We start from the raw sequence: 26,727 nt of genomic DNA on the forward strand, positions 1-26,727 counted from the left end.
GATGGAACAGTGGAGAACAACAACATAATCAGAGCTGACATCGTTCAAGACTTTTCTGCGCACCAGGGACTCCACGGACGGGCTCCATTCTGGCGGTTCTCAAAGTGGGCTCCCTGGACCGGCGGAATCGGTAATCTCCTGACAACCTGTTAGAAGTGCAAGTTCTTGGGCCCCACCCGAGATCTCCCATGTTACAAATACTGGGAGTTGGTCCAGTGGTCTGTGTGGCTTTTAAAAAATCTGTTTATTTATTTATTTTTGGCTGCGTTGGGTCTCTGTTCCTGCGCGCGGGCTTTCTCTGGTTGCGGCGAGCGGGGGCCACTCTTCGTTGCGGTGCGCGGGCCTCTCACTGCGGTGGCTCCTCTCCTTGCAGAGCACGGGCTCTAGGCATGCAGGCTTCAGTAGTTGAGGCACGTGGGCTCAGTCGTTGTGGCACACGGGCTCTAGAGAGCAGGCTCAGTAGTTGTGGCGCACGGGCTTAGTTGCTCCGCGGCATGTGGGATCCTCCCGGACCAGGGCTCGAACCCGTGTCCCCTACATTAGCAGGCAGATTCTTAACCACTGCGCCACCAGGGAAGTCCGCAGTGGTCTGTGTTTTAACAGGCTCCTGGGTGATTCTGGAACATGCTGAAGCTTGAGGATCCCTGGTCTGTTTTAATCCTACACCGACCCAGTGAAGCGAGTGTTACTCTCATCATTCTCGCAGTTGACAGATGAGGAGTAACTTGCGCAAGCGCCCCGTGAGTGGCAGGGCCAGGACTCCCCCCCCCCCCCCCCCACAGCCTGGCTCCACGTTCAAGCCTCTTACGTTCTGTACCTGTGCCTTCTCTCAGGTCATATTCTGGGAGTTAAAACCTAGAAAAGAAGATGGTTAATAAACAGGTCAACGGGCCAATCAATCACTTCCTTAAGCCCTAGGAAGGAAATGAACGGGGAGGGGCGGCTGGGAGGGAGTGAACGGCCCAGCTCAGCTGAGGGGAAGGGGTCTTGGCACCGGGTGGGCCTGAAGCAGAGCCCCTGACCTTGTTGGGTCTGATGATTACCCAGCCTGACGTCACTCAGCAAGTGACAAACTCCCAGGTGGCCCTGTGACCGGGGCAGGGGTCGTCATTCCCGTTTTACAGATGGAACCGAGAGCCCAGGGGCCACCAGCGTCCGTCCCAGGCCTCTCCCACGGCTCCGGGATTAAGTTCTCCCTACTTCCATGGAATTTCTCACACTGGGAACCTGTTTTTGAGGAAGCACCTCGCCGTCTCTCTGAGAACACGTATTTGGACCCTGGTTTGTGATAAGCTCTTCATGTCGTCATGCTGCTATCAGAAACCAGTGCGCTGATGCTACAGAGTAGCGCTGTCCAATAGCACGTTCCCCGGTGATGGAAATGTTCTGTATCTGCCGTCCAGTACAGGCGCCCCTGGGCACATTTAAACTGATGACACTGAAATAAATGTAAACACTGCCACACCGGCCACATTTCAAGTGCTCAGTAGACACATGCAGTTAGTGGCTGCCGTACTGGACCGTGCAGATGTAGAATTCAAGTTTAGGTTGAACTACATATAGGTCAAAACTGGTGGAAATTTCACAACTTTTTATGGTACAACCTAACAGAAGCGAAAGGAGACTTCAGACCAGTTAAATCCATTCCTTTGTTACTGAGGGAGGAACTGAGGCCCACGGAGCTCGGGGTCCCACCCAGCCGACTGAGAGCCCAGGTGGGACCGAAACCGCCTGGCTCTCATGAGGCTTGTGTGTCTGTTAGCTCCCAGATTCTCAGCTCAGCGTGGTTGACAGCTGAGGCTGGACCCACCCCCTGTAGTCGGGGGGTGTCCTGTGCACTGTAGGATGTTTAGCTGTGTCCTGGCCATTACCCACCAGACGCCAGTAGCACAGGCTCCCTAAGCTGTGACAAACAAAAAGGAATGCAGGCATTGCCCAAGAGCCCCTGGGGAGGGGAGGGGAGGACAAAATTGCCCCTGGCTAAGAGTCACTAGTTTAGCTGAAATAGTAACTAGTTTCCATTCTTTCCCCTCATTTTCAACTGGCTAAGGACGGGGTGGGGACCCAGAGTTCCCTGAGGGCTAGGTCCCCCCCGCTCCGGGGAGATGGGGTGTCCCTGGGTGAAGGACGCCTGCCTCGATTTATGGCGGAAAGGTTGATGTAAGCTCACACAGCCTGTTTTTCTTTTCAGCTCTACCAGCGTCTGGGGCTTTTTAGGCAAACAACTGGCTTTGGCCCTAGAGATAATTAAACCCATCTTTTCTCCGCCTCCCCGCCCCATCCCCTAAACCCTTTGGTCCATTCAATTCACAATGATAACATTGTGCAGGGGTGTTTCATCTCGCGGGGCAGCGATTCTCTGCCCCACCCCCTCCACATCTGCGAGGCTGCCACGCTTATGACAGAGCGCCTGGCCGCCAGCGGGCTCGCCTCCGCACCCGCGGCTCGGGACGCGGCCCCCCGCGTCTGACAAGGAGGCAGTGTCTCCGAAGACCCTCTCTCGGAGCGCCCGGCGCTGGGGCTCCAGGTGGTCTCGCTGGCAGCCAAAGCATTTGGTGGAAAGTTCGAGAGTTGAAGCGGCAGTTCAGGGGAGACAATGCCGCTTGTGTGCTGCCCTCTGCCGGGCGGGGCCCCGCCCCCTGATTTGGGGGGCTGGGGAGGGAGGATGGGGAGACGCGTCAAGGCTGCAACCCACCTTCAAGCGGTCGGTCGGCCTCCCTCGGGGTGACTCTAGCACCAGCAGGAGCAACATTTACAAACCAGAGAGGGACCTGGGTGGGATGCAGAGTCCCCTCTCTCTGAGTTTAGCTTTCAAGGAGATTAATGTTGTGACTGCGTCGTGCGTGCTGAGAGCTTGGTGTGTACTTCAGGGATGTCTTTATTTAATCGTCTCCATGGCTAAGAGGTTGGCGGTGGCTCCCGGCAGGAGGGAGAGACTGTGGCCAAGTGGTGAAGCGTTCAGACCAGCTGTGTGGCCGTGGGCGAGTGACTTTACCTCTCTGAGCCTCAGTGCCCTCATCTGTAGAATGGACACGATGCACGTGCTTACTTCCGAGTGGGGGTTTTATAAGGATTCGAGGAAATGATGTGTGTGTGACACATGTGATGTGGTATCCAGGCCAGTGGGAGGGCTTTGATAATGGTCCCCGTCCTCCTCATACCGTTAGGATGGCTGCCATCAAAACAAAACAGATCGTCAGAAAATAACAAGTGTTGGGGTGAGAGAATGTGGACCAATTGGAACTTCTGTGTGCTGTTGGTGGGAATGTAAAATGGTACAGCCCCTATGGAAAACAGTATGATAAGTCCTCAAAAAATTAAAAGTAGATGTACCATATGATCCAGGAATTCCATTTCTGGGCATATAGCCAAAAGGATGGAAAGCAGGGTTTCAAGGAGAGATTTGCACACCCATATCTGTAGCTGCATTATTCACAAGAGCCAAAAGGTGGAAGCAAGCCAAGTGTTCCCTGACAGATGACTGGATAAACAAAACGTAAGGTATCCACACAGTGGAATATTATTCAGCCTTGAAAACGAAACAAATTCTGAAGCATGCTACAACACAGAGGAACCTGAAAGACATTGGGCACAGTGAAATAAGCCAGCCGCAAAAGGATAAATAATCTGGGACTCCACTGTACAAGCTACAGAGAGCTGTCAAAGTCCTAGAGACCGAAAGGAGACTGGTGGTTGCCAGGGGATGGGGTGGGTGCACAATGGGGAGGTGTGTAACGGGGCCAGCGTTTCAGCTTTGCAAGAGTGACGGAGTTCTGCGTATTGCCTGCACATCCATGTGAGTGGACTTAACGCGACTGAACTGTACGCTTTAAAATGGTTAAGATGGCAGATTTTATGTTATGTGTGTATTTTTACCACAGTTAAAAATAAAAATTTTAAAACGGTGGCTGTTACCTAGCTCAGGGGTTGGGTAGGTGACAGAGCTGCAATCCAAGTGAGCTTGTATCCATCTCTCACCTCTAGCAGGTCAACAGAGGGCTCTTTCCCCCAGAGCGGGCGGTCAAGAAATACTTGTAGAATGAATGCAATAGAGGTGAGGAGACACCGCAATATTTTCTTGGCAGTGTTTATCATGTTAGACTTCGATGCATCTTTGCTCTTCTCTATGTTTAGGACCGTCTCCCTTCTTCTGTAAGAGCAGCACGGTGTATCAACGCTCATGTTATTAAGAGAACATTTTCCTGTTGGGGTCGTTGGTATGTCTCTTCAGTTCTCTAGGACTCCCAATTTATGGCATGCCTCTGGCAGCTTTTTCAAGCTCCTTAATCTTGCCATGTAAACCTTGGAATGAATGAAGAGCCGTCATCAAATTTCACATCCCTGAAGCCGCAGAGCCATAAATCGCCGAGTGACAGCAACCTTGGTCACATCAGGTCCAGTGAATTCTGGCGTGTGCCAGAACCTTCTGGATGAATTGTATCCCCGTAGGACAGGAAGGAGCCTGGGGTGAAAGTTTCAGAGTGAAATCAGGGTGGGGGGAAGCTGGGCCACAGGATCCTAAGAAGTCAAGGGTCTTTGAAAACCCAGCTCCAGTTTCTGGTTATATTTTGGACTTCGATTGGTTCTCAGAGCCTCGTGAAAGGCATTCGGGGGTCTGCCCCCAGCCCATAACTGGAGCTCATGGTGCAGTCTGAGCTCAGGGAAACCGGACGCTGAGTAAAGAGCAGACTTCTAATGCTGGACTTGAAGCTTTTACTTGGAAAGTGTCACTTTGCTTATAAAATATTTAGTCCTCTCTCAGAGTTTGGCGGCATCTTTTGGGGACAGTGAGAGGACCACATGGTCTGGAAAGTTAACTAAGCTTTTTCTAAAAACCGTGAAATTTTGGAAGGAACAGCTGGGCCATTGACTTGCTTACTACTGTTTATCAGGTCTTCCTAGCCCTGACCGGGAGACCGGCTCAAGGAGGGAATGAAGGCAGCTTTGTACGGGCTGACAGTCCCCCCTCCACGATGCAAATGTCTGTCCTCTGCAGCTGGCCGTGGTCTTGCTCTCTTTGCCTTTTCTGCACGGCTGTCTCCACCATTACCACTTCCTGGGGTCTCTAAGCAGCCGACGATCCAATCCCGTGCGTGGTCTCCCTATATCCCTGTTATCTGACCCTGGCTACCGTCTGGTCACCTTATCTGGCCTGTCTCTGGTCCTGATCCTTTCCCTGGACCGAGGTCTTGCGGTGGCCGTGTTTTCCATCTCCCACACAGCCCCCCAGTAGTGGTCCGAGGCGAAGCTCATCTTTCCCACTGGATGTGCATTTTTCCCACAAAACTAGATGCATGAGTGCAATTCAGCAGCCCCCAACTGGACATTCAATTGTCCAGTCAAATTTCCCACTTGGCTTTCCCACAGGTCACCTCAAGTTTAGCTTTCTGCATCTACACGTGTTTTCTCTCCTGCTACTTCACCTCTGGAGTTCTTCCTCCCGTGCTTATATCCACCACTGGCATTCCTGCCCACGAGGCATTCCTAGCCAGCACTGGGTAGCCCTTCTAGATTTCCCTCGCTTCCATATGCTTGCCCTTGACCCATCTTTGACGTCTGTCCATTCCCAGTCCTGCTTCAAGGTGTTCACACAATAGAATTGTGTTCACCAAAAGGAAGGATGTTCACTGTAGCCCGATTTGTAATCGTCCCAAACTGGAAACTCCCCAGATGCCCATAGGAGAATCAGCAGTGGCCTGTGGCCTGTTCATACCGTGGGGTCCAATACAGCAGTACAAGTGAGTGAATTACCACTCCGCGTGGCCACAGAGGGTGCGCGCGGACACGGTTAAGTGAAGGAAGCAGAGCCAGAAGGCGAAGGCCCGGGCAGGCAGACTGAGTCTGTGGGGTTGAGTGTTCGGATGGTGGTAACCTTTGGGGGTGAGCAAGGGGCTGGTGTTTGGGAGGGGCCCGGGGGGGTGTCTTTGATGCTAGTAACACATGTGCTGTGTCCTGCCCTGGGTGCGTCTGCATTGAGAAATTTCACCAAACTTCATGAACACGTAGGATCTGTGTGCTTTCCTGCATGTATGTTATCAATAAAATAGTTGACTTAAAGACCAGAAGAGGATTTCACGAAGTAATATATTGAATCCAATAGCCTAATGGAGCCCGACTAAGCATCAGGCTGTGCGGGGCACTGGAGGCTCATGACCAAGACGTCGTTGCCCCTGTTCCCAGAGCTCGGTCAGGGGGTCATCTTATACTTGGAAATTATCCACGTCTTGGTCAGGGGGTCATCTTATACTTGGAAGTTATCCGCGTCTGAAGAAAGCAGCTTTCACGGCAAACGGTCACCTGGGCATCCCCACTATTACCTGGGTGTTCCTGACCGTCCGTTTCTGGGTGTGTATGTAATCGGGCTCGATTGTTTTGCTCAGAACTGCCTCGGTTGCAAAGGACAGCAACCTGACTCTAATCAGCTTACACAGGACTTGTCTGAAGGGTCTCCACGTGACTCACAAATTAGAAGAAATGAAACCTCAAACTTCAGGAAGGATGGGGACCACCAGGCCAGGGGATCGAGCCTGGAAGGCTTCCCCCTTAATTCTGAGCTCTGTCCTCCTTGCCTGGAATCTTCTTCCTCACTGGCCAGCTTTCTTCTGCACGGCGGGGGGGTGTGGCTTCCCAGAGTGCCACATTACATCCTTAGGGTTTAAGGCAGAGACAAGCGGGGCTCTTTCCCACCAGGTGCCTGTAAAAATGAAAGACATCTTGTGTTTGGCCCAGCTTGGGGCTCATTCCCTCCCATCCCTCAACTCTGGAGAAGTAGGTCATGGAACAAGATGGCGGCTCCCTTGGGACCATTTGGCTTGACTGCAAGAGCCACGATGAAGCTCTCCAAGAGAAAGAGATGAACGTGGCACCTACTGGTGACATCACAGTGAGCTGTGCCTCAGCACGAAATGAACCCTGAGGGAGCAGGAGAAATATTGCATCTTCTATATCTCTTTTCTCATGTGTATAAGAATTTATTGTATTCATTTATCTTTGTGTATTATTATGTATGCACATCAGTATGTGTATATCGGGGGGGCACACCCCTAATTTTTAGGGTGTTAAATACAGTTCTATAAAACATGGCTATGGAAACCTCCACCTAGGTACCCTTTATTTATTTATTTTAAAATTTTATTTAGTTTTGGCTGCGTTGGGTCTCCGTTGCCGCTCGCGGGCTTTCTCTGGTTGTGGAGAGCAGGGGCTACTCTTCGTTGCGGCTTCTCTTCGTTGTGGGCTTCTCATTGCGGTGGCTTCTCTTGTTGCAGAGCACAGGCTCTAGGTGCGCGGGCTTCAGTAGTTGCAGCACGTGGGCTCAGTAGTTGTGGCTCACGGGCTCTAGAGCACAGGCTCAGCAGTTGTGGCTCACGGGCTTAGTTGCTCCGTGGCATGTGGGGTCTCCCCGGACCAGGGCTCGAACCCGTGTCCCCTGCACTGGCAGGAGGATTCTTAACCACTGTGCCACCAGGGAAGCCCCGCTTAGGTACCCTTTAAATGCCTGCTGCCCTCTGCAAGTCTGCATGGCAAGCTGCCTTTGGTTATCGTAATCCACTTGTGCAGAGGACCCTAACTTAGGGAGGGGCACACTTGTACGTATCGTGTGACTGTAAATGGGAAGAGAAATCCAAGGTGCTGAGAGGAGGGCAAACGCTCTTGGGCGATGCTTGGAGATCAGGCTTGACCTGTATGTGGGGCAGAGGTCTTGCCTGACATGTCAGAGGGTCATGAGAGGGGATACCCAGGTCAGTGGCCTCCTGTTCCACCTGCCTCTACCCTTTACTGGCACCCTCCAGCCCAAAATTTGCCCTCCCAGGCCCAGCTTTGGGGTTATTATTTCAGGCTTTTGTAAAAGAAGGACACCAGCATCGGCCTTGGGGACAGTCGTGAAGCTGGTTGCTGTCAGGATGGTTTTTCTGGAATCTCTTTTCTTTGGACTTAGCTTTTGGTCTCAGGGGTTTGGACTTTTTAAATCTTTTGAAGATGAAAGTCCTGTGTTCATTCCTGTGAATCCTCTCAGTCAGTGGTGTTCTAGAATATAAAGGACAGTGGGAGAAAAAGCTGGTTTCCTAGGTTCTGGGTTTCCTTAGGTTGCTTTTCTTAATGGGCTCAGGGAGATATCAACTCTAGACATTTATTTCAAAACTCGAGTCTTGGGTAAATCAACTACAGTCATTTAACAACAAAGTGTGAAGACAGTTTTCTCCCTAAAATACATGCATGTTTCCATCTGCTTTAGTGGTGACTGTTAAGCCATCTTGATTCCTGAGAATGACATGGTGTAGATTCCACACGGTGGAGCGGTTTCCATATAAAATGGAAACCTTGGGAAGAGGAGATTTGGGATTTGCTTTGAACTTTGAATTAGTCCCTGCTCTTCTTTTAAAAAATGCCTGTTTTTTCTTTGATAAATCACAAGATTATGTAGGTTTCAGGAAGAACAGAATAATGACAAGGTTCATGCCCCTCTTTGTCTTAAAATGATTAATGAAAGAAATTCACTTAGGAAGCCATGCCAAAGAGCCTGTAAATGTTTGCAAGAAATTTAGTTGGACACTTCAGCCATTTATCTTTTTTAAAAAAAAAAGAAACCTTATAACCCTGATATCTTAACTGTCTTAGCAGTTAAGATACGTTTTATCTAACACGTTAAAAAAGTTACATATACACCTGCTGCAACAAACCATATTTGTGATTATATATCAGTGTTTCCTTTCTTCATTGCCTGTGACTTTAGTGATTGTACCTGTGTTAATGTCACGCTTATCCAAACATTTCTGTTTGATCTATTGACATTTTTTTCAAATAAAGTTATCATAGCTGAACTATGTAAATACCCACATGCACATATTATTTTTTCTGTACTGATTGTCACTCTTACAGCTCATTGTTGCAGAGGCCCTGTAAAAATGACCAATACAAATTACTTCCCATTTGCCAGGCACTGTTGTAAGTGCCGCCTCCTGTCATCTTCCCTATGAGAAAAGACCAGTGTTATATCCCTGGAGGAAGGGGACACGCACAGAGGTTGAGTAACTGGGCCAAGACCACAAGCGCTGCACAGCTGAGATCTGAACTCAGGCCACCCGGCTCCAGGGAGTGTAAAGGTCAAGAGTGGGGTTTCAGAGCTCAGGCCCTCACCTAACTTGTGGCCTTGGGCAGGTTACCTTTCCTCCCCGAGCGTCAGTTTCCTCATCTGTCCAATGGGGCTCAATCCTGCCTCGCCTGCATCCATCATGTGGCGGCTGACGGTGCTCAATGCGAGAACCGTCACGGAGCACGTGCCTTTGTGCACTTCTGGGTTCTTCAGCCATCTTCATTTGTAAATTGGGGGTCCACTGTCCCATTCCCTGCTCGGGTTGATGGCTGTGTTTGCCAGTAGGAGCTGTGGTGAGGCGTGGTCCGTCCCCGTGCTGGGAGCAGGGGGACCGGGGTCTGTCGGGGTCTCGCTCAGGCCCGGGCACTGTGCCCGAGGCTCCTGCACGAAGCAGGCTTGCTCGCTGAATATTGAAGCGTCGCACACCTCAGGGGTTCTTTGTGGCCTTTGGGGGTTTGGCTCCGCTGGGGGAGAAGGGAAGATGGTTGGAAATGGAGACTGTATCTGTGTAGTCTGTCAGCATGGGGGGGGGCACTCCTGATGTTCCTTAGCTGCACGTCAACTCCTGTAAATGGAACTATCTAAGGGGATGTTTCAAGGAGCGGCCAGAAGGATGGGGGTGGGGTGGGCGGGAGACAGCTAAGTGTTCACAGCGAAAGGGCTCTGCAGGAAGGCCGGAGGAGCCACGTGTTGGCTGCTGCTACCTGGGGGTCCAGCAAAACGGTGACCATAGGGTGTCCTTTCCATTTGGTTGTGGGTGGTCTCTGGTGACCTTGGCTTGGGTGAGGTGCTGGGGCTGGGGGCGACGCGGCTGAGTTCACTGAGAGCGGGCCCGGGGGAGGGGGGCGGGGTGCACCCTCCGGCTGCCCGCTGGGGCGCAGGGATTCTCCTCAGGAGTTGTCGCCTCCCCTCGGCCCCCCACCCAGAGTCCCCTGCAGAAAAGCACCCGAGGAGAACGGGAGTCTTCCCCAGACAGCGCCCACGTCTTTGGCAGGACAGACTTGTCTTCTTCCATCCCCCCCGCCCCCCCTGCACAGAAAAGTGCTCGGGCGCGATAGCGAACACGCACAGCTCCACTGCTGGGTGTGCCCGCCCCCCGGAAACACGGGTGCCCGGATGTGCACAGCAGCACTGCTCTCGGAGCCCCAAACCGGAAGCTACCCGAATGCCCGCGTCCTGTAGGATGGATCCGTGAACAGGGCTGTAATCGAACTGTGGAATATTATACAGCAGCGAGGAGGAATGAACGTCCACAGCAGCCCAGATGAATCGCACAAGCGCTGTTGAGTGAAGGAAGCCCGGCACAGAAGAATAGATACTGTATTATTCCCTGTTTATAACGTTCAGAAACTATCAAAACTAACCTCTGGTTTGAGCAGTTGGGGGGAGAGGAAGGGGGCACGGGGGATGTTCTGTTTCTTGATCTGGGAGAAGGGTCCATGGTGGGTTCACGGTGACAGTTCACTGAACTGCACCCCTACGGTTGTGCACGTACACCACGTATGTTGTAATGCGGTGACGACGTTCTGACAGACAAGCAAAGGAACTCGCCTTGCTGAACTGTCAGCACTGCCACTGAGATGTGTGGTTAAGGCCTCGGGTTGGGTGGGACCTCGGTTTGAGTCCCAGCCCCCCGACCCTGGGAGGCCGCACCACGCCTCTCGGGTCTCAGGTGCACCCCTGCCCCTACCGCCGTGGCACTGTGCTCACCTCCTAGGGTGCCGTGAGGGCTGAATGAGCCAGAAGGGTGACCAAGACTGGCCCGGGGCGTTTCCCTAGTGATGGAGGCCCCCTTACCCTGGGGTCCCCTCCCGAGGCTCACTTGATCCCCAGTGGGTGGCACTTTGTAGAGGCTGTGCCACAGTAGACCCTGCACCCTCATCTTCTCCATAAATCAAAGTGGAAATGCCCTGGGCCGGTCATATTAAGGTTTAAAACAGATGTTTGGTCTTTAAAGGGCCTTTGGGCTGCCGGTGCTGTGAACCTCCTTCCTCAAAGGCATTCGTGCATTCCCGTCCTGCTCGTACCTGTGGCAGCCCTAACCCACCCGGCCTGAGGGCTTTCAAGCTCCGAAAGCGGAGGCGGAGGCGGAGCTCAAAGCTCGCTGGTCATGTTCCTCCTCCCTTCTGGCCAAGCTGGCTGTGCTCTCCCTCCCTGTCTCTCCGGTTCCCCACCCCCGAGGCAGGAAGTGGAGACTGGGCTGCATCTCCCAGGAAATGAAGGGTAACTGCAGATGCTGCAGGCCCACCTGGGCTTGGCCTCCCTGCATCTTCGCGACACCGAAGGCGCTCACCTTGTTAGTCCGAAGGATGCGTGATCCTTGGGAACCAGGGGCCCACTCCCAGAAGCATTGTTCTTGGACTTATATCCATCTTGGTGTTCGCATCTGTGAAGTGGACGTAATGGCTTAATATCCATCTTGGTGTTCGCGTCTGTGAAGTGGACGTAATGGCTTAGTCTAGTATCACGGCCAGTATAAGGGAGAAGGGCTTGGTCCCTTTACCTTGTTTTGTCCTGAAGTCCTTTTCCAAACTCCCCGCTCTCCCTGCCAAGACCCTGCCATTCACCTCTTTTTCTGCTTTTTGTCTAAGGCTGTGCTTGTAAACCCTGGCTGCTATTAGAGACACCTGGGGTGCTTTAAAAAGTACAGGTTTCTGGGCCCCCTCCCCAAAGATAATGATTCATTTGGCTCTGAGAGGGGCAGGGGCTGCTGGAGCCCACTTTGTGCCAGTCTGCCCCCCAGTGACTTCACTTTGGTAGCTTGAAATCTTCCAAGATGAAAATTGGCAAACACCGCAGATCGGGTCCTAGAGAGCCAGTTATTAGACATTTACCCGCCCCCGCTGGGCTCTCACACGCAGCCAGGGCTGAGTACCACTGGCCTAAGGTAACCCACGATAGGCGTAGTAAGGGTGATGTTTACACTCTAGCTCACAGCTATCCAGCCCTTCCAGTGGTTAAACTATTTATGTGAATTAGATCACTTAACTCTCACAACCCGCGAAGGAAGAGTATTATTCCCATTTTTCAGATAAGGCAACTGAGGCCTGGATAGCTTACCTGGCATTGGCCAAGCCCACCCAGCTAGGTAGTGGCTGAGTGTGGATTTGAGCCCAGGCCTGAGTCCCCGGAACCCAAGCCTGTCCAGGGCCTCTGGGATGACTTGGTCGGTACCCCACTCTCCCCAGCAAGTTGATGCAGAGTTCATTGTTCTTATTGTCCACGGTGACCACGGGGTCTGAGCCTGTGACCTGTAGTCTGCTGCAGATCAGCCTGGAACGGGCAGTCATCACCAGGGGTCACCGGCTCTGGGCAAGTCTCTGTCCAGCTTAGGCAAGATGCTTGGACTCTTGAGCTGGGAGAGTGAAACCCAGTCACTAATGAGCTGTTGGTGCCGATGTGTGTTTTCTCCCCTTTCCAGTGGAACACGACAAAGAGTTCTTCCACCCACGCTACCACCACCGGGAGTTCCGGTTTGATCTTTCCAAGATCCCAGAAGGGGAAGCGGTGACTGCAGCCGAATTCCGGATCTACAAGGACCACATCCGGGAACACTTCAGTAACGAGACATTCCGGATCAGCGTTTACCAGGTGCTGCAGGAGCACTTGGGCAGGTGGGTGCTGTACTGGTGCCTGGGAGAGGTCCTGAGCTTCTTCAGGTACAGAGGAGCTGGTGGCTAGAGGGTGTGACCAGACTGGTTGTGACTCCTCCCCGCCGTGGAGCACCGGCCACGTGCCAGGCCCTGTACAGAGTATCTTTTTTTTTAGAGATGGTGTATGGTGTATGTCTCCACCTCTTAAAACTATCACCGTCAGCAGATCGAGTTAGGAATAGGGGACAGCCAGGTGAGCCTGGGATCGGGTGGCCCCCGTGGGTAATCATGGGTAGTCTGGGTCAGCCTGTGTTTAAGGGGACGGGGAAGAGGAAGAAGCGTTTTTGACGGTCTGCCTCTCTCCCATTCATCACTGAAACCCAGCAGGTGATGTCAGGCCACCGATGAAAGTGGCCATTTGTAATGAAATGCTAGGGGAGAAAAATCCCCAAATCAAAAATAAACAGGCAGAGAACTCTCAGCCTTCCAGGAGTCTTGAGGTCAGGAACCAAAAGCTTGTGTTGAAGGACTTTAATTTCTTGAGACCCTTCCGTTTCGTTTCAAAGTCCTCTGAGAGGTGGGAAGGCTGAGAGCATGGGCTGGAACTTCTAACAGGGACACCCTGCAGTCCCGAGGTGGTGCTGCCTGGTGGCTGGAGTTGTGGACGTGGCGGGCTGTTGGACTTCTGCTCCCACTGGCACTGCCTGCCACTCCTCGTAACGGAAGAAAGGTGGCGTGGACGCCCCCTTCTGCTGGGCTGTCCTAGCGCCTTCAGCGGGAAAGGGGACCTCGTAGCACATTTGGGGACATAGCGGCTCTCAGCACCTGGCTTGGCAAGCACTGTCATTTGGAAGGTCCTCTGAAATACTAAGAAAACCAAGCTTTTCTTGAGTGTTTCCAGTGTTTTGCCTTCGTTAACTGCCTCTGCCCCCAGTTTCTTGCGTTGTCTCAAATCAGCAAATATGTGTGCATTTAAGTCTTTTCACAAAGGGTATCTCGTCATAGAGTCTCTCCTGCACCTACTTCCATCACTAAACCTTGACCATCCTTCCATGTCCCTTCCCAGGGGGCGTCCTGGTTCTTTTCATCACCACACGTCTCCAGTCGTGTGGGTTGTGCTCTAAGGTATTTAGCCAGTTTCCTGCGTGCACAAGGTGGATTCTCGATTTTTCCGAATTCTAGACGGTGTGGGTGGGGCGTATAGCACATGTGCTAGTCTATCAGTCGGATATAGTTCTAGAAATAGAATTGTGGGGTCCGGGGGCACATACATTGGTGACTGATAGATTTTGCTGCACTGCTCCCTTTGGCGGTTATGTCAATTTATACTTCTGCCAGCCACTTAGAGGGGGCCTGTGGCCCCATATGCTCCCCAGCATGGGCTCTTATTGGACTGTTTTGGTCTTAGTCTGTCTGTTGGGTGACACATGGCATCTCAGTGTGGGTTAAATTTGGATGGCAGACCCTCCCTGAGGGGATGATACCTTTCTGGAATGTGGGTGTGGCTCGGAAGGGGGGGCGGGCAGCAGACAGCCTTGGCAATCACCTCCGAATCTTACTAAAGGCACTCAGGTGCCCCACTTCACCCTGGTGGGCTGGACCCTGGCCCCCAGACCCAATTTCAATAAGAAGCATTGAGTTCAGTCCCCCAGGGTAACATAGGTTTGCTCTGTACTCTGACTGACAGATCCCCCGGGACTCTTGAACAAGAGCACATGTCTGACTTTTTTCTCGCGGAGTCTGACTAACTGGGGGCGAGGCGGGTACCCAGAGGCTATTTGTCAGTAGCACTCGATCGGTCCACTTGTGCGAAAGCCAAGCCCTGTTCACACCCCAGGGCCTCCTGGCAGGCTCCCCAAACTTGCCTCAGAAACCTCCACCCAGAGGTTTAACCTCAGGAATGTAGCTGTCCCGATGGGCTTTGGCTGAGCAGGGCAGGAAGGGTTGGCTGGTGTCACCTGTGCAGCTCTTCCCCCAAGTCCTCCACGCAGGAAGGCATTCGCCCTGCCTGGCCGGTGGTCTCTGGGGTCAGCGGGGATGCTGCTGATGTGGGCCCCTCCCTCACGCGCGCGGGAGCTTGCTTCGTGACTGGAGCATCCTCAGGCCCCGCCCTTGACGCCCCGGGCACCCCACCCCTCGACCCCACGCCTGCCGTGCGCGCCCGCTCCGCTCCACGCGCCGGGAAGAGCCGCGGAGACCCAGCAACGGGCGAGACGGGCCTGGCGTGCAAGCACCTCCCTCGCGGTGCGGGTGGGCTGCGCAGAAGCCGCTGCATTTGGAGAGACCCGTGGGAGCCCAGCCATTTGCTTATTCAACCGCTGCTGCTAAACGGCTGAGATAAAGCAGCCCGGCTCACGGGGGGGCAGGGACCTCGTCTCACCTCTGTGTGAGGGGTGTACCGGTTTCCTGCCCTCACGAAGCACCACACACCAGGTGGCTTGAAACAATAGAAATGTGCTCTCTCTCAGTGCTGGGGCCGGAGGCCTGAAATCAGGGTGTCAGCAGGGCTGTGCTCCTTCTGAAATTTGCAGGGGAGGCTTCTTCCTGCCTCTTCCGGCTTCTGGTGCTGGCCGGCGACTGCGTTCCTGGCCCTCAGCTGCACCGCTCCCATCTCCACCTCCGTTGTGACACGGCTCTGGCATCCTCTCCGTGTGCCTCTTTGCTCTTCTGATAAGGAGAGACCAGTCATCCTGGCTTAGGGGCCGCCCTGCCCCAGCACGACTTTTCATTACGTAACTAATTACAGTCATAAAGACCCTAATTCCAAATAAGGTCACATTCAGAGACACCAGTGGTGGGACTTGAGCGCATCTTTTTAGGAGATACGCTTCCAACCATAACAGGGGGTGAAGACGGGCAGTCAACAAATAAGCGAGTAAATAGGCCCCCTGGCCAGATAAGGTGACTGGTGGTCCTTGAAGGCCTGTTGAGCTGGGGATATTTGAAGGACTAGAAGCCTCTGAAATGGGGTGCGGGGAGAGGATCTCAGGGGAACCGCAAGGGCCACCGTCCTAAGGGGGAGACAAGCATGTTTGTTAGAAGGACAGAGCGGAGGTGATGACTCTGGGGTGGGTGTGAGCCACTGGGCCCTCACTTGGAAGAAACCCAAGCCTTCGGCTTCCCTAGCGCCTACCGGCAGCGCCCCATCCTCCTGCCGATGTCAGCCTGCCGACTTCGTGGGCACTGGCCCCGTAACAGTTTGCAGTGGCTGCCTGCTCGGCCCTGCCTTAGCTCCATGGGGTGGATCCAGACGCCCTGGGAGGGGAGAAGGCCTGAGTCACTGTGGTTGGAAGAGGGACAGGCGGGGCAGGACAGCTGTCAGTGTCTCTGTGGCCGGCATGGCAGGTTGCCCTGAAGAGCAGCTTGGCCCCTGGCCATCTCTGGGGACGCTCAGGCCAGCGTTGGGAATTCCTGCCTCGGGGGGCTTTGGGCTTTGCTGGGAGACTGAGTCCTCCCCTCAGCAAATGTTTGAGTACCCGCTGTGCTGGGCGATGGTGGACGTGACCAGACCCCAGTCCGAGCCCTCGAGGAGGTCACATTCAAACAGAGGAGGAGATGCAGGAGGACATGGCAGGTGCAAAGTATAAAGCAGAGCAGAGAGCGGACCAGGAAGCAGCAGGAGGGCAGGAAGGGGCTGCTTGCTTTAGATTTCTAAACTTCCTATCTATACTTTTTTTAAAAAAATTATTTATTTTTAATTTATTTATTTTTGGCTGCGCTGGGTCTTCGTTGCTGCGCCAGGGCTTTCTCTAGTTGCGGCGAGCGGGGGCTACTCTTTGTTGCGGTGCGCGGGCTTCTCGTTGTGGCGGCTTCTCTTGCGGAGCACAGGCTCTAGGCTCACAGGCTTCGGTAGTTGTGTCTCGCGGGCTCTAGAGCGCAGGCTCGGTAGTTGTGGTGCACGGGCTTCGTTGCTCCGCAGCATGTGGGATCTTCCCGGACCGGGGCCCGAACCCGTGTCCCCTGCCTTGGCAGGCGGATTCTTAACCACTGCGCCACCAGGGAAGTCCCCTATCTATACTTGAAAGAAGGAAACAAGGCCCTCATTCTCCAAGAGTTAAAAGGTTAACATTTTTTCCAAAAAATTACTGATTTTTTTTCTGGGTAGGTTCTGTGTTTGAATCCAGAAGCAAAATGATCCTATTATGTTATTCCCCAGGTGGGATAACCCAGCTTTTAAGATTGTAGATTCTCATCCCGACATTACGTACCAGTGTGACCTTGGGAAGCAGTAACCCCTCAGAGTCTCAGTTTCCTCTTCTATACAATGGGGATAATAACTGAATCTATCTCCCAGGGCTGTGGTGAGGATAAAGGGAATGAACATACTTACTTAGAACACAGTAAGCTCTCAGTAAAGGTTTACCAGCTATTAGAATCATCACCACCACCCTCACCATCACCACCACCATCCCTGGGAATGCAGAGACCTGCTTAGGAAAACCAAGGGCTCCAGGTCTGGGTGGTGGTACTGCCTTTGCCCTCTCTGCGAAATCCCTTAATTCGCGGTTTCCGATGGAGATGGAGGCCTAAGCTTGCTTGGAGGTGGAGTGCTTGTTTGCATTTCCACGGCCTGGGCCACGCATCCTCTTCAAGCAGAAGGCCTTTGGCTCATCTGACCCCGAGAGGAGTCCGGATCCCGCCCCCGCCGCCCTGCTGTGTGGCCCCCTGCTCCCTCCGCTAAGGGAGCCGTGGCCTCCCTGACACCGACCGCCCAGCTGCGCAGAGCTCGGAGCTGGGACATCTGGCGAGCCTCTGCCTGAGCTCCAGGAAAGCCCTGGGCGTGCCGGGGCTTAGCTGGCTTTGGGTAGGCCTCAGCATCACTCCCCCTGTGGCAGCCACTTTCCACAGACTCCTCTTGATCTCTTGGAATCCAGATTAAATTCCGATAATGAGCCGAGCTGGAGGCCTTCCACGGCCTTTGGGCTCCACTTGCAGCTGGAGAGGCCGCCCTTGGCCGGCTGTTGGTTGAGCGGGGGCTGAGAGGCAGGTCTGGGGATGGTGGCCTTGGCTCCAGTGGCCTTGCTGGGGAGGGTGGGGGGCGGCGAAGGGCTTGGAGCCTTGCCCTCCTTTTCGGAACCCTGGGTCAGGGGCTGGCCAGTCGAGGCTCGGCTTCCAGGAGCTGGTCCCACTCTGTCCCCCTTGGCTCTAAGTCTGGTTCCAGCTCAAGATGAGGCTGTTTGAGGTGGGCGTCCTGCAAGCTAACAGGCTTCAGCCGTGGAACTCGGGCTGGGCATTTTCCAGCCGTACCCCGCCCCGGCCCTCTCCTCACAGCTCCACGCTTTCTCCCCGCAGTGGACCACAGGTAGGGGGTCCAGCTGGTCAGTGAGACACCCTGGGGCCCGTGGGCCAGCAGAACCCACTTGCAGAGAGTCAGTCACTGCCAGGGTCGAGATGAAGTTGACAGCTGGATAAAAACTGTCCCTCGGTCTGTCTCAGGGACCTTGGCTGCCAGGAGGGTGACCTCAGAGTGGTCTCTGGGGCCAAGATTGGATCAGCCATAGCCTGAGTCACTCCGAGGAAGAGGGAACTGTCCCCGTGACGGGCCGGAGGGGGAGGGGGGCCGAGGGGCTGCTCACCAGCTCCCTTCACCCCAAGGCAGCCGCGGGCATTGAGGAGGGTGGAGGCCAGCGCTGTGCCCGTGCTGCCCACGTGGGGACCTTGTAACCTGCAGCCCCGCCAGCAGCCCCGCCCCAGGGCTCCCAGCTCCCCGCACGGAGGAGGTGCCACGGGTCTTCTCAGCCAGTGTCCCCACCCTCCAGGAGCTCGCACGCCTGCTGCAGCTCCTGCCTTCCCTCGAGAAGGAAGCTTCATCCAGAGCTTCGCTGACCCAAGCCCGGGGCCATCCTCGCCCTCTAAAAGCTCAGCTCAGTGACAAGGCTCCTCCGGCATCAGGCGCAAACGCAGGTTCCAAGTCAGGTGGCTGGGGTGCAGCCTGAGCTTCTGTGTTTCCGACAAGCTCGCAGGGGATGCGATGCACAGAAACGGCTGAGAAGGCGCCGGGTGGACAGGGCCTCCCACGGTGGGGACATCGTGGTCCCTGTGCCCCACAGCGGCCTCAGGGCGGCGGGTCATCGGACCCTTCCCAAGTCTTTGTCGCATCAGATAAAGGTGAAGGACTTGGTAACAAGACTGCTTTTTTTTTTTTTTTTTTTTTAAATAAATTTATTTATTTATTTTTGGCTGCGTCGGGTCTTCGTTGCTACGCGCAGGCTCTCTCTAGCTGTGGCGAGCGGGGGCTGCTCCTTGTTGCGGTGCGCAGGCTTCTCTAGTCGCAGAGCACGGGTTCTAGGCACGCGGGCTCAGTAGTTGTGGCTAGTGGGCTCTAGAGCGCAGGCTCAGTAGCTGTGGCGCACGGGCTTAGTTGCTCCGCGGCATGTGGGATCTTCCCGGACCCGGGCTCGAACCCGTGTCCCCTGCATTGGCAGACGGATTCCTAACCACTGCACCACCAGGGAAGCCCGTGAGACTGCTTTTTATCTGACTTCAGTCACCGTGAGCATGTCTGGACAGAGGGACGTGGTCGCACCGCAGGGCACTTCACCTTCCTTGAGGACCTTGGAAATGATCCTGCAAAGGCTTGATATCCCCATTTTACAGGTGCAGAGATCGGCTCAGAGGGGAAGTAACTTACCTGAGATCCCACAGCTCAAATGGGACAGAGGCAGGACTTAGCCTCAGGTCTCTTAGACTCCAGGACTCGTGTTCCTGGCCACGGCAGCAGCTTGGTGCTTCTTGCTTGTACGGATTTCCTTCCCTGGAGAAAACAGGCTCAAACGGGGTGACTGTGAGTCCCCAGCTGTGGTCCTCACCCTTGGCTGTGCATTAGAATCACCTGGGGGGGCTTTTCCGACTCTGGCTACGTCAGGGTCTGGGGTGTGGCTGGGCCTCAGTATTTTCTGCACTCCCAAGTGATTCTCTATGTAGCCAGGTCTGAGAACAGGTGGCTGGGCTCTCTCTTCTCCCTCCCCTGTGGGCCGTCTTACGTGCCCAGGAGAGAGAAGGGGAGAGATTTCTTGTAGCCCAGGCCCCCAAGTTCCTCTTGCCTTGGTCTCTCCAAGAACACTGTCTCTCTCCCATTGGACTGAGCCCCAAGTGTGGTCCAGGCCCTGAATGACAGTCTCAGTGGCGCAGGGAAGGGGCAGGCTGAGGGTGGAGGTCCTGCGGGCTCAGGTTCTGAAGGCTTCCGGAATCTCCTGGAGCCTTCCTGCTGCCACGGAAGGCCTACGTGCCCGGTTCCACGTCTCCTGGCTTTCACCTTGCATCACTACACCTCCGCCCCAGGGCGTGAGCTCTGGTTTTGAGCTGCTTTCTTGGGCTTTTCTGGTTCAGCTCCACGGAGGGCAAGGAGGGAGCACTGGCTTCCCAGGCACGGCCGGCATGTTCTGGAAGGTCCAGGGAGAGCAGCTTGGTCCAGGGCACCCAGGCACTTCTGGCTGCCTTCCCTCAGGCCCCCTCCAAATCCCAGCACAGAGCGGCTTCAGCAGGACACAGGGCCCCTTGGGATGCACTCAGGTGTCCAACGGGCTCACTCTGGAAAAAGCCTGCATCCAGCGCCCCCCCCCCCCCCCTGCACTGCTGAGCAGATGGCAAGCTGCTGTGTCCAGCCCACGTCACGCCAGTCAAATTGCAGTTGGGCTGCCCTGCTCGGCAGCCCGGAACCAAATGTCCACATGTCCGTTGGTTTCCTGTCCTGCGGGCTAAGGCCATCGTGGGCCTTGTTGCTTTTTAAAACCTTGGTGCCTTTTGTTTCCTTCCGTAATTCATCCCCAAACTGGCTTCGCAGGGGAGATACGAGTGGTGGTCAGGGAGTCGGTGGTGACAAACTCTGTGCATCAAGGGCTTGCAAGTTGCACGCACGCTAAGTCCTCACGACGCCCTCGAGATGTCTATATTCTCCCATTCTGTGGATGTGGTCACTGGGGCACAGAGAGGTCAAATGACCCTCCCAAGGTCCCACCCTCCCTGCAATTCAAAACCAGGCACTAAGTAAAGTTTCTGGTTCTGGGGCCCCATCCCCAGAATTCTGATGTAACGGGTCCTGGTATTGCCTTGACACTGGGGTGTTTTTTTTTTTTTTTTTTTTGAATACAACTTTAATTAATTAATTTATTTTTGCTGTGTTGGGTCTTCGTTTCTGTGCGAGGGCTCTCTCTAGTTGTGGCAAGCGTGGGCCACTCTTCATCGCGGTACGTGGGCCTCTCACTGTCGCAGCCTCTCTTGTTGCGGAGCACAGGCTCCAGACGCGCAGGCTCAGTAGTTGTGGCTCACGGGCCTAGTTGCTCCGCGACATGTGGGATCCTCCCAGACCAGGGCTCGAACCTGTGTCTCCTGCATTGGCAGGCGGATTCCCAACCACTGCGCCACCAGGGAAGCCCAACACTGGGTTTTTTCTTAAGTTCCCAGAGTGGACTTGATCCCTGTCCTTTCCTGCTCCTTTGAGGATCTGCGGGACCTTGGAGGAGTCACGTCAGCCATTCAGCGCGGGTGGAGAATCCTGCCCTGCGTCCCCTCCTGGGCGTGCACGAGATGTGGAAGATGCTGGCGAGTGCCAGCGTGGGATTCCACAACGTGAGCGGATGGCAGCCTAGATGCCTCTTTGGGAGAGGAGGTTACAGATGATGGCGCTGAAGAGCCTTTATGAGGAGCTTCTTCTGTGTCTGCCCTGTTCCCACCATTCCATATGGATTTAATGCTTGATGACCGTGAAGGTCAAGGAGACCGAATGTCCCGTGAGTCAGTCCCCTTGCAGACCCGCTTTGTAGGAAGGGTCGCTCCTTTACCTCTCGTCCATTTGGCAGATGCCTTCGAATTCACGATGTAATATACACGCTCCCATTTGGATAACAGTTCTCTGAGCTGAGAGAAGAGTTGGCTGCCTTTGCTGACGGTGACGATGACAAAGCTGATTGTTCAGAGCACTCAGTAGTCAGCACTCTGTCCTTCCCATCACAACCCCCTGAGGGATGTACCGTCACCCACCCCATTTTACAGACAAGGAAACTGAGGCACAATAGCAGGTTAGGGTTAAGGAAAGGAAGTTTGCATCTGTCCCCAGTCACACCTGGTTTTCCTCCTTGGCTGGTGGATACACATTTCCTTTTCCCTTCATGGCAGTCCTAGGAATCGGGTAATAGGAGGGAAACGTATCTTCTGCACAAGGAAACTGAGGCTGAGAAGATAGAAGACCTGCACCGCTTGCCCCACTGATGCTGTGTGGACAGCGGGTAAAGACCAGGGGCTTTGGAGGCCATTGGATTTGTCTCCCACTCCACCACTTGGAAGCTGCGTCAACTTGGGTGGGCCGTGGCCCCCCGTGAGCCTCACTGGACTTTTCCGCAAAGATCTGAGTAGAAGCCGTGGTGACCGTGATGGTGGCCCAGCAGCAGGGCCAGAGACGAACTCGCCATGAGGGCAGGCATCGGTGTGTTTTGCTCACTGTTGTATCCTTAGTACCTGGAACCTGGCATATAGTAGGTGCTCAGCAAAACACGTGTCCATGAAGGAGCTGCCCTTCTAGCCATGGGCTTCCTGACTTGACAGACTGTGGCTGCGTCTTGCACAGAGGAGTTTCAGCACCAAGCACGGGGGCTGGTACGAGGCTGTGTGAAACATGTCCCTGCTGGCGGGGGGAGCGCCGGCCCTCCTCTCACACTTCCCACACCTCCCACCTTGGGCCTGTCAGTCCCAGCAAGCCTTCCAATGCGTTCTCTTCTCCAGAGCTGAAACCCGAGAACGCCTCGTTCGCAACCTTTCCTCAGCATCTGAGCCCAATTTCCAAAAAGTGAAAATTGCCCATAATTATAATACTTTTCAATCCCAGGGAAGTTTCCCTGTGACGATTATAATTATATTATTTTGAGCTTGTGTGCCAGTGGGTACCCAAGGGTGGATTGGTTCTCATCTGCAAGTAGGGGACATGTCAGCGTGTGTGCCATGGCCCCGGATTCCCTACACTGGAATGAATTTTGGAAGAATGGGCTTCAGTATTGGGGGCTGGCTGTATAACTTGATCCTGGCGCTTTAATTCCAAAAGCACTTCATACTTGGACTTCTGCTCGTCCATAGGAGTCTATTTTTCCAAATGTATTAACATCTGTGTTTCATATCAGGGCCTGTAATTGCTTTAGCCTTTTTGGCAGGAGACAGAGAGAATTAATATTTTTCAGTTTGGTTGTAAGCAGTGGGTCATCTGTAGCTGGGAAGAAAAGTGCCTGCTCAGTTGTGAACTCAGTAAGGATGGGAAACACAGGCTCACCGAGAAAGGGACGTTTTAAAGGAGTCAACCATGGTTAAGGAAGCCCTTGGTTATTTCAAGTTCAGGCTGGAGGTCAGCATCTGGGTAAATGCTCAAGGTTCTTCCAGACACTGGTCCTTCCTTTGTCTTCCTATTGCCAGCCCCCAGCAGCACCATTTTCTTCTTTTCTCCACAATGTCCCAAGGCTTTGCCTTTTGTCACTCCAAAAATGGAGGAAGGAAAGCCGACACCTGGCCTGCAGTCCAGCGAGTATGCCACTACACCCCCTCAGGGACCCAGGGCAGGCATCGCTAATGGATCACAGAGCTCCTTCCTGCCTACCTGGGCCTTGGCCTGAATCCTCAGTACAGCTCCGCTAGAGGAGGCAGCTGCTGCTAGTTGAGTGAAGCTGCCATCCAGTGAAGCCTGCTGGCCACCAGTCTCAGGTCAGGCTTCCCTGAAGTCAGACCCTGAGATGAAGGCTGTGTGAAAGTGCACGATTAGAAAACGTTTCCAGAAAAAGCAGGTGCATGGGGAAGTGGGCCTGGAAAGACAGGCAGCCAGGCAAGGGGGTGGTGCCGGGCAGAGTCCCACGGAAGGTGACTTTGGCTCCCTCGTCCTGTAGGGACTTCTGGAGGTGAGTCATACCCCTCCCCCAACTCACGGGTCAAGGAGCTGAAGAGCTTCTACCTCCTCATCCGCCAGTGCTGTTTGAGGCAGGTTTCTCAACCTGGCATCACGGACATTTGGGGCTGCCCTGTGCACTACAGGGTGTTTAGCGTCCTCCCTGGCCTCCGCTCGTGAGATGGCACTGCCAGGGGGCGACCACCCAAAATGTCTCCAGGCGTTGTCACATGTCCCCTGCGGGACCCCTGGGTCGGGGGAGGGGCACTTCCACCCTGGATGTTCACAGGTGAACGGCTGCTGGCGCCTGGGAGGGAAAGCCCCCGGGAGCCCAGGCAGAAGCATCTGAGATGTTGCGCTTGTGGATAAGCCGGAGGGGGTGCTGCTGGCCCTGACCCAGGCTTGAGTGGGGAGTCCCTCCCCACCCTGTCCCCTTCCTGCCTCCCATTCATCTTGCTCACTGCTACCCTCCCCTTAAAGCCCCACTAAGCTCCAGCCACGTACCTGCTCACACGCATCCATCGGCCCCATGGTCTGGGATGGGAGGGCCCAAGCTGAGCTGTTGTCAGGACCCCTGGGACCACGTTTAAAGAGAAAAATATAGATTCGTGTGTTTAACCCCAGCCAATCTGGTGTAGGGACCAGAAGTCTTTGTTAGTATTCTTTTTTAAAATCTTTTTTAAGAAGATTTTTTTTAGAGCAGTTTCAAGTTCACGGCAAAATTGAAGGGAAGGTACAGAGACTTCTCCTATAGCCCCCATCCCCATACGTGCACAGCCTCGCCATTATCCACATCCCACACGAGATGGTACATTTGTTACAACTGAGGAACCTCCATCGACACATCATTATCACCCAGGGTCCCTATTTTACGTCAGGATTGACCTTGGTGTACATTTTGTGACTTTGGACAAATGTGTATGACACGTATCCATCCTCACAGTATCTTTATGTCGAGTATTTTCACTGCCCTAAAAATCCTCTGTGCTCTCCCTGTCCATCCTTCCCCTCCCCTCAACTCCTGGCAACCACTGATCTTCTTACCGTCTCCATCAATTTGCTTTTTGCAGAGTGTCATACAGTTAGAATCATACAGTATGTAATTACTATTATTAAGTGTTAAAAAGAAGCTCCCAGGACTGGTCACATACTTTCTGAGACCCAGTGCAAAACGGAAACGTGGGACTACTTGTTAAAAATGCATTAAAGGGGACTTCCCTGGTGGTCCAGTGGTTAAGACTCTGCGCTTCCACTGCAGGGGCCACGGGGTTTGATCCCTGGTCAGGGTAAGATCCCACATGCCATGCAGCGCGGCCAAAAAAAAAAATGCATTAAGGATTTCAAGGCAGTGACTGCAGAGCTTTCAACCAAGCACGGAGCCCTCGTATGTGTGGGACCCTGGGTGATTGCCCAGGTCACATGCCCATGAGGCTGGCCCTGCAAGCGACCTGGGTATAGATATCCGTTGTTGTCTATACACATATGAATGCTTCTCATCTGTACCTTGAAAGTCCAGTGCTTTAGTCCAGGGGTGCACACCTTCCACAGTCCAGCTCCAGCCTCACCTCCAGCTGCCACCTGTATACACACACACACAGAGACACACAGATACACATACAGACGTATACACACACAGAGACACACAACACACACAGAGATACACAGGCATGCAACACACACAGATACACATATAGAGACATATACACACAGAGAGACACAGGCACACAACACACACAGATACACATACAGACGTATACACACACAGAGACACATAGGCACACAACACACAGAGACACACAGGAACGCAACACACACAGATACACACACACACACACACACACACACACACACACGACCTGTGGTCCAGCCAGCTTGGCTCTCGCACACCCCCCCCTTTTCTCCAGAGATACCTTGTTTTCTGGCCTCTGCTTTCCCCCAGCTGGTCTCCCCTCCCTGTCTCTTCAGTCCTCTCACTCTAGTTTAATCCCTCCACCCGCCTGGAAACCAGAGTTTAGAAAAATATAATTTACTTTTTATTACTAGATCTTACTTTTTAGAGTGGGTTTAGATTCACAGAAACATTGACTAGATGGCACCCAGAGCTCCCATACGCGCTGTACCCGGGCTCCCCTGTTAACCTCTTACATGAGTCTGGTGCATTTGCTATAGTTAAGGAGCCCATGTTGATGCATTATTATTATGAACTGAAGTCAATAATTGACCCAGATTTTCTTGGTTTTTACCCAGTGTCTTTCTTCTCCTCCAGGACCCCATCCAGGACATCACATGACATTTAGTCATCACGTCTCCTTGGGCATGTCTTGACTGTGGGTTTCCTAGGCTCAGCTTGTTTCTGATGACCTTGACAGTCAACCAGCTTTTTTTAAAAAAAAATAAATTTCTTTTTGGCTGCGTTGGGTCTTCGTTGCTGCACGCGGGCTTTCTCTAGTTGCGGCGAGCGGGGGCTACTCTTCGTTGCGGTGCGGGGGCTTCTCGCTGCAGTGGCTTCTCTTGTTGCAGAGCACGGGCTCTAGGCGCACAGGCTTCAGTAGTCGTGGCTCTCGGGCTTCAGTAGTTGTGGCGCACGGGCTTAGTTGCTCCGCGGCATGTGGGATCCTCCCGGACCAGGGCTCGAACCCGTGTCCCCTGGATCGGCAGGCAGATTCTTAACCACTGCACCACCAGGGAAGCCCCTCAACCAGCTTTTGACAGAGTGTTTGTACATAATCCCCTCCTGCTGTTGCTTCGTCTGTCTCAACCTTACCTCTTTCAAACTCCAACTCGAATCCCGCATCCTCTGAACCTGGACGCAGGTGGTCAGGATCGCTAGGTCCTCAGCCTGGAGCGCCCTGTGGCCTCTGGGGCTTTCGACCATTGCACACCACGCCCTTCTGGTGCGTGTCACGAAGTCTGTGGTTTCGCTTCTTGAATGGAAACTAGATTATGAGAGCCTTTTAGGGGGTAGGATTTTAAATGTTTTCGGCTCTTCCTCAGAACCTAGTTAGGGACTCTTAATTTTTTTTTTTAATTTTTTTTGTGTGTGTGATACGCGGGCCTCTCACTGCTGTGGCCTCTCCCGTTGCGGAGCACAGGCTCCGGACGCGCAGGCGCAGCGGCCATGGCTCACGGGCCCAGCCGCTCCACAGCACGTGGGATCTTCCCGGACCGGGGCACGAACTTGTGTC

The 26,727-nt window shown here is 53.8% G+C and overlaps 1 protein-coding gene across 2 annotated transcripts in view; it reads left to right on the plus strand.

Moving 5' to 3' along the window:
* BMP7 (bone morphogenetic protein 7) overlaps window positions 1–26,727 on the plus strand; it is an 88,618-nt gene that overhangs the window by 19,741 nt on the left and 42,150 nt on the right. For both annotated transcript variants that reach the window (XM_059039176.2, XM_067012538.1), the window contains exon 2: window positions 12,513–12,705. In XM_059039176.2, the coding sequence (XP_058895159.1) occupies window positions 12,513–12,705 (193 nt within the window). The remainder of the gene's footprint in view (window positions 1–12,512; window positions 12,706–26,727) is intronic.

The sequence above is a fragment of the Kogia breviceps genome, chromosome 14, assembly GCF_026419965.1.
Source record: "Kogia breviceps isolate mKogBre1 chromosome 14, mKogBre1 haplotype 1, whole genome shotgun sequence".
Taxonomy (NCBI): domain Eukaryota; kingdom Metazoa; phylum Chordata; class Mammalia; order Artiodactyla; family Physeteridae; genus Kogia; species Kogia breviceps.